The sequence below is a fragment of the Dysidea avara genome, chromosome 5 (assembly GCF_963678975.1).
Source record: "Dysidea avara chromosome 5, odDysAvar1.4, whole genome shotgun sequence".
In the NCBI taxonomy this organism is placed as follows: domain Eukaryota; kingdom Metazoa; phylum Porifera; class Demospongiae; order Dictyoceratida; family Dysideidae; genus Dysidea; species Dysidea avara.
The window spans coordinates 17,884,760-17,895,311 of record NC_089276.1 but is presented as its reverse complement, the minus strand read 5'-3'; the positions used below and the strand labels follow the sequence as shown (position 1 = coordinate 17,895,311).

General features: G+C 36.9%; 1 protein-coding gene across 2 annotated transcripts in view; it reads right to left on the bottom strand.

Annotated features, from left to right (window-relative positions):
• Positions 1-4,518: 4,518 nt before the first annotated feature.
• Positions 4,519-10,552, bottom strand: part of LOC136255866 (exosome RNA helicase MTR4-like) — a 28,673-nt gene continuing 22,639 nt past the window's right edge. For both annotated transcript variants that reach the window (XM_066048760.1, XM_066048759.1), the window contains 2 exons: positions 7,175-7,325; positions 4,519-4,861 (listed from right to left, as the gene is read on the bottom strand). In XM_066048760.1, the coding sequence (XP_065904832.1) occupies positions 4,797-4,861; positions 7,175-7,325 (216 nt within the window). In that variant the 3' untranslated portion in view covers positions 4,519-4,796. The remainder of the gene's footprint in view (positions 4,862-7,174; positions 7,326-10,552) is intronic.

The following is a 10,552-nucleotide window of genomic DNA, read 5'->3' as shown; positions in this document are numbered from 1 at the left end:
AGAGTTTTAGCTTTAGTCACAGCTAGTTTCTTCAATAATTTTAGTTTTTTGTTGTAGTAATCCTTCTTAATTCATTTTCTTTGTTGTTTTAGTTTTTAGTTAAGAACATGAAAACCTTTTGGTTTTAGTTATAGTTGTACATAAGAAAATCTTTTGGTTTTAGCTATCTTTCTTAATTCTTTTTAGTTTTAGATTTAGTAAATTATTCTGCTGTTTTTTTAGTTATAGATTTAGTTTTATTTATAATATCAAGAGTTAATAATAGTAGGGAGGGAGAGTGTCTAACGCTCAATAGGCCTGTATAAAATGAGCGCGTAGAGCACCCCGCTTATTATCGTATATCTTTGTAATTTCCTATAGTGTTGATGACCGCAATAAACACGTTATGTCACATTTTGTATGGCCTTGCAAAATCAATAGTTGGTGAGAAAGCAGTGATGCGAAGATGGCTACTCCAGTGAGTGATGGAAGAACCAGAGAGAAATCGTTCATAACTTTCATCTGGCGCTTTTTCTTAGGTTGGGATTCTTCAGGCTGTGTTTCATCGGCGCCGCTTCTTTTCCTTGCCATTGCTTTCGTCTGACACTTCTTCTTGGTTACTTCCAGCTCATCACTCCTCGATCGACGCTTCTTCTTGGGCCTTACCTCGGGACGTGGCTGAACGGTAGATTCGTGATGCAATTCTACCTGTGCTTCCGAGTGTGCTTCATCTCAGCTTTCCTCATTGATCTTCTCTGACGCTTCTTCTTGCTATGCTGAACTGTTTCTGCTTCAATTTTGGCCAGTACCGAGGGCTGTTCATCGTAAATCGACATGTTTGATTGCACACGCTGCCTCGCACGTTGCTCATGAGACTGATTCGTGAACAGCTAGTAGTATCGATAATGTCCTTCTGCGGCTTGCCTCATTTCACATCTCCCTTCATGCAATTAACACGTCTGGCTAAGAAGCCAGATTGTCTTACGCGCTCATTTTATACAGGCCTATTGAGCGTTAGACACTCTCCCTCCCTACTATTATTAACTCTTGATAATATGGATTTGCTTTTAGTTTTAGTTAACTGAAACAACACTACATGACTGCAGTTACTAATAGGTACAATTATTTATGGTTTTTGTATGTTTGTCAACACTACACCAACCTAGATATAGTTAATTTTATTCAAGTGTGGTTGTGCTGGACTTTTACTTCACTGGTCATACACACATAACTGCGTACACTAGCATGTGAAAGTGACATTCATCTCTCAGGGAAGGATCTGCATAGGGACTTGAAAGTTTTCCTAAAAAGATCAAGATACTCTAATAGAGCAATCAGGATAGCGCGTATATGACTGTTCCAGTGGTGTAGCTAGCCCTGAAGGATTGGTTGGGCACCTACAGCAATCATGATGTACTAAGCTACACAGCATATGCTGGGGGCATGTCCCCAAGGAAAATTTTGAAGTTAGATCCTCTAAAGTTGAATTTGAGGGCAATTTAAGCAGTTTATCATTTACTATCATACTAAATATATGCTTGACTGTTGTATTTTAGGGTGACTGATCTATTAGGGTATTTCAATCTCGCTTGACTAGTTTCTGCAACTGAGCTGGTAGGGCACTGAAGCTGATTGGTTGGGCCTGTGCCCTACCACCTTGCAGTCCCCACCTTACTACTTCTCTGATTCGTAAATCAATACATTATTGTAATTACATGCATACTAGTATTGAAACTGGGTTGGGTCACCTGGGTCATATTTTATTTGGGCCTGACCCAAATTGGATCACATGTTAATAAAATAATTAATTTGACGATGTGGAAGTGTAGTAATGTATCATAGTCTAGTCATGCTGCAGCACAGCTTATTTGTGAGCCACACTTGCTAATTATTTTATTGGGAGTACTGTCTGTAGGCACACATGCTTATTTGTCAGTAATATTGTTGTCTGTAGTTATGCATGAATCCATGGCTGTTGTTGCCTGCAGGCTAAGCTTATGTGGAGCCACGTCCACCAATACATTGCTATTGAATGAGATGTAGTTTAGTATTTTGACAAGCCAGGTTCTTTCGTCACTTAATATCAGGAATGTAATACTGTTTACCATATTGCCTCGAATTATGGCCGGTCCGTATAAATGCCTGGTCTCGTTTAGTTGCTGGGTTGATAACAATGTGACCACCATGAATGCCAGTTTGTAATATTCATAGCTTTAATAGACATCGTTTGTGACCGGATCTGCAAAAGGGGTCTTATAGCCTTTCCAATTGCATGCATTTGGCAATCCATAACTTGAATTGTGAGTATGGTACCAGCCTGAAATTTGGTCACTTTACACTCCTAATAATTATAGCACTATTCCTGGATGTACTTTTAAGACAATAGGTTAAAGACATGATGGGTTATGACTCATCAAACATGGAAATTCATAAAGGCTATAAGACCCCTTTTCGCAGATCTGGTCACATTTAAAACCTTTGTTGTGTCAACAGAAACCTTTTATAGCAATAAACATCAAATTTAGTGCTACTTTTGGATGAGCAATAGGTGCTTTAAAGAAATAAACGCCCGGGCCATAATTCGAGGCAATACGGTATAAGTATATTTTACACTAATTTATCAGTATGGCATCAGTGGTGGATTCCAGTGCTCCACCCTCCTCTTCCAATAAAAACAAAGATAGAGATACTTTAATAGAGCAGTCAGTCAAATATTCTAATAGAACAGTCACCAAAGTATGAAAAACTAGTATCTGTGCATGGGTACACTTAGCTAGCTTTCAAAGTCATTATCCCTATATACAGCTGATCAATAGAAAGCAGTATGATTTAGATATTTACTCCATTATACTTACCTACCTTGCCCTTGCTAAACCCTGGGGGCATGTTGGAAGTTTGTAGGAATGTGTGAAGCCACACTCACTTGAAATGTATTATGTCTGTAATTAGTTTATAACCATGTACTTTAGATTTTGCTTAATAGCATAACAAATTAACTTTATTAATGCTAATAAATTGATAATTAAAGCAAGTATGTTATCAATATTGGAATACCGTACATTGGTATTGATCAAGTGTAGGGATTTCCCAAATGGCTATGTTGTTGTAATAACATCATCTTTTGCTTCACTATTGTTTATTGCTGGATCCCTATTTTATTTTTATATAAATATTTTTTAAAACATAATTTTAATTACATAGAAGTATTACGTATGTTATTGTGCTGTCAGCAAAAGAGTTGGGACACCAAAGACGGTATACTTGAAGCATACATTGTATGTACTGCTGTATGCCAAAAGGTGCCTGTCTGGCTAAGGTAACATCTAACAGTAAAAAAAAAACCAATCATAAATTATGCTAATCTGTATAATTCATCAGTTAGTTAATCAGTCATTAGAAAATTCCATGAAATGAAATTTGTGTAGCAATAAGCAATTTGTTGGAAGTGTTTTGGGTCTGGCTGAAGACACTTTTGGGCTTGATTGTTTATACCTATAACCAAGGTATCATGAAGGTATTGTGAGCCAGTTTCTCTTTGTGAGAAAATGTACACCTCCATTATCTGTGCTACCACACTGATTCCAAATCCATGTGTCAAACAGCCAAGAAAACCAGCATGCCACAAAGTGTTACTAACATGAAAAAGTCTGTAAACATAGCTGTTCTCCAAATGTGACCATTTTTATAGTGGAGTAGCCCACCAGATTTTTACAGTACCGTAGACCCTCAGTTATCTGATGAACCCCAATGTGTCTCAGGCAATGGTAAAAGTGTTCAGATAAGTGAATTGTTTAGATAACTGAAGCCCATACATTTATATACTGAGCATTGTTGAAATACTCCAATAGAACATACACATGTGCTCAAAATACTTTAATAGAACAGTCATTTCCAATTTCGGATAAACGGGCGGATAACCAAGGGTCTACGGTAGAGCATGTCACATACCAAATTAAAGTGCCTCAGTCATCCCATGTTATCAACACACATTTTATGAAAATTGGCAATTGCACAGACATATAATCTGAATTTGAATGGCATATACAATGGGTGTAAAAGGTACCACAGTTCTGTGTACATCCAATAAACATTTATGGATGACCATTGGTATAATCCAAGATATTCTAAACAGTAGAACAGCCACTTAGAATAAAATAGGTTCACAACAAAATTAATGTAGATAGCCCAGTACCGACTTGAACTAATGACCTCCCAACTAACAGCCAGGGTTATAACCACCAGCACTGAACCATAAAACAGTGAATACAGTGGAACCCCACTTATCCAAAACCCTTGGGACTAGGGGTGGTCCATAAGTCTGAAAAGTCCGTATCTCTGAAACTGTGTATAAAATAGCATAAACAATTTTATATCAGTATTCTCAACTATCTTAATAGAACAGTCACTACTCTAATAGAACAGTTATTTCTGTAGTTCGGTTTAACCATGAATCCAGAGTCTGGATAACTGAGGTTCCATTGTAATATTTTGTTTACTGTACTTGTGTGTTGTACGGGTGTATATACAATTTTATGCTTTGTTTCATTCATTAATTCATTCAAAAAAACAACAAAAACTGCAATATAAATAGTTATTAGTTTGCCTTTGAGAGTTTCTCTGAAAGTAAACTTAGCCCCAGCCAAAATCTTCATCACCATTCTCAGCCTGCCAGATAATGCCATCACAGTACAGTGGAACCTCTCTTAACAAACTTCCCAAATTAAGGACACATTAGAAAACACCTCCATATTAAGGACAAACATTTGGTTCCAACAGATCTGGTTCAATACATTTTTACCTCTGAAAGAGGAAAACCTCTATATTACAGCAAAAAGTGCCCAAAATTTCTGGGTCCCAAAATGTCCATAATAGAGGGGTTCCACTGTATTATGAACAACAAATGTTTCAACAATAAAATACAATCTCAGCCTTATTATCTGTAATTATGCCACAAAAAAAAATAGCTGTGATGGTGAGGGAACTATATACACAATTCTGTAAATCTACAGCAAGGTATATACATCGACTAAAATCAGTACTCCCGATAAAATTTCTTAAGTGCCAGAACAAAATGTCCTGACAAATTCAAACTTGCCTGGACATACGTACTTATACTTGCGTGGACACAAGTGGCCTATAACACTGCCTGTAGTAGGCATTATTCTGATGTAAGGCACTCTGGCTGTAGGCAATCCTTTTGTTGTGCTGAGGATTGACATTCTTTTAAGTGTTGAGACACTTTTACAAGTGATTTTGTGAGGTTTCTAAATAGTAGAGAGGCTGGCATTGGTACATTTGTGGTCACTCCCTTGGGTGGCTTGAATGTTTAATTTCCTAGCAACCAAGAGACAGCTTTTATTAGTAGTTACAAATATGCACACCCTGGGCTTTTTGGGCCCCTTTGATAGGACATTAGGTCCTGCCAAGTATAATTATGATCAGACATTGGCTAATTTGTCTGGAAATGTCCAACCGTTATTGGGAGCACTGGTAAAATTCAAATGCACATATTTTAGTAGTATGGTTTTACCAGTAAGACCAATTTTGTGTCACCATGGTAACATTTTGTAACTGCACATGAAGGGCTCATGCAAATGTGATTACATTATACACTGTACCATGTAGATATTTGACTAAACAGCACCCCTTAGTGGAATCAATGCCCACTCAAGAATTAGTTTTGAAAATAATTTCTATACCCTTCTCAATAATACGAAGTCAAACACACGGACTTGTATTGTAGATTACATGTTCTTAATCCTTCAGTACTAAAATATTTGCAAATCAAATTATAAACATTAGGGCATATATTGCTTGTACATAGCCATGCAGTATACTACCTTCTGAAGTTGGGAGGTATTTAGTTATTCAGATACCGATGTGGCCATTTAAAGTACCGAATACTGAATTTAATGCAGTAATTAAATTATAGTGGTTTAGTAGTGGTCATACATGAAGTAAAGCCCCCATAACCATGTATACACTGGGTACAAGCACAGATGAAGTATGTGTGCTGAAGTATTTACTATGTTTTTTTACTGTTGGGATACTTCAAATTTTACTTTGTGGAACAATATTAATTGTCATTTCATTTGTTGCTTGAAAACAAACTTTTGCTACGATCCCTACTTAAACGGTACTACCGTTTGATTATTATTTCTAACAAGGTATACTAGAACTAATACTAACTTAAAATATTAGAACTAGAACTGTACACGAGAACATTACACCTGTACTAGAAAAACACTAACTGTTATGACAAATTACATGTTTGTTTTTTTTTAATCGACAACGTTTCACTATTGTTTTAACTATTGTTAAAACTAATGGCCCCTATTGTAGTCACGGATACTGTGCACTACGCAGGTGCTACGAGTCAGTGTAGGAAGCAGGCATATACCATGCCTCACTTGTGGAGTTATGGGCACCCAAACCCGTTGTTGAACTTAACCCAGTATGTGAGACAATGGCATTCACTTCCTAGTTAACACCACTAGGTATAGCCATTAACACAGCTGGATAGAGTGCTTCCCTGGTTACTTACACACTAGTGATGCCACGATATATCGTATCTTGTGACAATCGTGATAAAAGCATTTCATGATAATCATGATAGAGAAAAATTTATACAAAACACAAATTATTTAGTGAAAAGTGACTTGATATTAATATTTTGCAAAAATAAGAGGATATTTCTCTGGTAACATGTGGTGATGCATAAAAAAAAAGTGGTGATGCATAAAAAACCAAAAAAACCCCAAAAAACCAACAAGTGTCAACTTATCACATCATTGTTCTACGTAAGCATAATGGATTGACTGAATACTTGTCCTGTGAAAACATAAACATATTCAATTCATTTAATATATCATGAATATCGTGATATCAGTCCCATGATATTGTGATATTAAATTTTCATATTGTGGCATCACTGTTACGCACACGCACACACTGACACACACACACGTTGACACGCATGCACGCACACACACACACACACTTTACTAGTGTACAGGGTTTTGAGGTTGCTTGAAACATAACGTCGCGCATGCGCGAAAACTAGCCAATGAAATTTAAGGAGCATATTTGAATCTCACGAAGAGTAAATTTCATTGGCTTTATCTGTTGCACATGCATAATACGATCGTACCAATAGTATCAAGCAACCTCAAACCTCTGTAGCTGCACTACTCACTTTCCTCTAGTACAGGGATGGAGGAGTTATTCCGGAACTGGCAGAAGGACCTCTCCAGCATGTACTCTGGGTTGATCTCTTCCACCCTCGGTAGGCTAAGCACTATGTTGTAGGTGAGGTGGAAGGCACTATTTAGAGGATCTGCCTCACCCTAACACCAATACAAGAGCACATAACATAATGAATAGATCTATGAAGTGAGGGAAAAGATAACATCTAAAATAGGAAAAACTAGCGATAAAACAGAAAAGAAAAAAAAAGCCAATGACAAGGATGGGATTTGAACCCACACATGCCTTAACCACTCGGCCACCTTGTCTTTTACACTGCATGTTCCTTCTCAGTTATACTTTAAACATAACATCCAAACCATTCAAACAGCTGTCTTTGTGATACATACATGGAATAGCATTCCTTTGTACACTTTGTTTGGCTTAATTGTTAATTGATCATTTTATTCCAGTTCATTATGGCTATAATAATATTATTATAATCAAACTGGAAACTCCTAATTTTTTCTTCTACTTTTTAACTTGTCATCAAGAATACATGCCCACACCAACAAAATATTAAATGACACAGCTATAAACAAGTGTGACAAGGTGGCCGAGTGGTTTAGAAAAAGGACTACTAATCCATTGTGCTTTGCACATGTGGGTTAGAATCCCATACTTGTTGAAGGCTTTTGTTTTCGATTTTTAATTTTTTAATTTACAGTAGACCATTCCATTCAAACCTATACATAACAAAGTTGGGCAAATCTGATTTGCTTATACACTGTAGGACTATGGTACTGGCAAAAAAGCAACAAAAAAAATTGAGTTGATGGTAATCACAATTGTTCAACAATACAACAATACATTTATCACAGCACCACACAGCAACTGTTGCCATTAGTTACTCAATTTTTAATTCTCTACACATATTCTCTTAGGTGACAGCCATGCTGCTAATCTTTCCAAAATGCCATACATACATACAAACTTGCACATAATTATATTGTACCAGTTAAGGTTGAACAGTAATAGGAAAGCACACAATAGCTGGGGAAATTCACTTTGGGGAGGTTCTTGCCGGCAGCAGAGTCCAATTTCTGGTCCACCATCATTATCACCATGCCTCGCTCGTCAAGACCAACACCTCCCTGCACACCCACTCATCTGAATGTACTCTCCAGATGTGATCTGTTCACATGAAGAAAGTCCACAGTCATATATGCCTTACAAAACAATTTTTTGGATGCAATTTTTTTAAAAAGCAATCTGCCATTGCTATCCTTGTCTTAAGTAATTTGTTAAATAAATAAAAAGTATTAAAAATACAAATTCAAGGACTATAATGTTTTTTTTAGTAAAATCATCACCAACACAGTGCTCCAGGTAATGTCTGACAATCACAGACAAATTAGCCAATGTCTGACCATAATTGTATTTGGCAGGACATAATGTACTATCAAAGGAGCCCAAAAAGCCCAGGGTGTGCATATTTGGTTTGCTGTTTACTTTACTACTAATAGCTGTCTCTTGGTTGCTAGGAATTCAAGCCACCCAAGAGAGTAACCACTAATGTACCAACACCAACCTCTCTGCTGTACAGAAACCTTACAAAATCACTTGTAACTGTCTCAGCACATAAAAGAATGTCTATCCTCAGCACAACAATGGGAAGGGAGTGTATAAACAGTGGAATGGAATACTGGAATGGTGGAATACTGGAATGGTGGAATACTGGAATGGTGGAATACTGGAATGGTGGAATGGAATTTTTTAAAGTTCAATATCATTTTTTTACATCCAAATAAGCACAACTCCTCCCCTTCTGTAAGCAAATAAATAGGATTTCCCTTGAAGTCAGCTTATTTAGCATAATTCACCTCACCATAGACAAAGTTTACCAATATATCGTACTGTAAAGTCAGTTAGGAACATACACAATAGCAGTTTATTGGGAACACCAAGAATACTCCTGACTTAACCCTTGTTCCCAAATGATAAAAAGTTAGCTAGCTAGTTGATTACACGAATGCATTGTAAAAGTACATTCACTATATAATGAAGTATTCATTTATTATCAACTTTATCAGTTAGGCACTGGAGGGCGAACACAAAAGGCAGAGCCTGTACGAGGTGTTTTCTACTAACCTAGGAACCTAAGCGAAAATCTTTGGGAAAAGTGAAATGCGACTATCTTGTAAGCATTTACAATGAGCCGTTTCCACAATTATGTCAGAAAACAAAATTTAAGCCAAGTTCATTGTGGCAGTGCCACATTGCACACACAGTTAGTTTCACACAAGTAATAAAGTATTGAATTATAAGTCATACAAGTGTTGTGGTGAGGAAAAGTATGCTGACTTTAAGGGGAATCCTATTTATTTGCTTACATAAGGGGAGGAATTGTACTTATTTGGACATAAAAATGATATTGAACTTTAAAAAATCCCATTCCACTATTCCAGTATTCCACCATTCCAATAGTCCATTCCACTGTTTATACACTCTCCAAAGGGAATGCCTACAGCCAGAGTGCCATACATCAGAGAATGCTTACTACAGGCAGTGTATAGGTCACCTGTGTCCTTACAAAACCAAGTTTGGATTTATCAGGACATTTTGTTCTGGTGCTTAAGAATTCTTATCGGGAGCACTGCAACAGTACAACTCACAGTGCGGAATTCCTTCCCATCAAACTTCTGTGTGTTTGTGAAGACAACAGTACGAGCTGGCATATTGAGACCAAGAGCAAATGTTTCTGTAGCAAACAATACCTGTGGAAGAGAAGAAAACATGTTGGAGAACATGACCACAATAGTGACCATAGTCTTGAGAACCCAATATTAAGAAAGCAGACAAAATTTGGCCTACTTGGCCTTTTAGTGTTCATATACCAATTGCCCACCAACCCCTCTGCCACCACCCATGGTGACATGCTTGTGTTACAGATACCATCATGAAAATAGGTGCTCAACATCATGATTATATCAATAGTTAGCTTGCTACGGATTGAAGTAAAACAAACACTATGGTTGGCTGCATTCACGGCGAAATATCAAATTCGTAGCTTTTGACCACAAAACTATACCGGATTGAAAAGTTAAATTGCATATCTCACAATCTATTGATGTGCAGAGATCAACAGTATTTTCCCAAATTAGATCATATATGTGACCGTCTCAGCAAAAACCTGCTTGTTGCACAACTTTTAAATTTTATTAAAATTTTTCATTATCTGTACAGTGGAACCTTGATTATCCGAACACTGATTAACTGAACTCTTGATTATTTGAACACCAAATTGACTGTTGAATTAGGGTATTTTGTCAACAAGTGTATGCTTTATTAGAGTAGTTGAGCAAAGCTCTGTATATAAATGTATGGA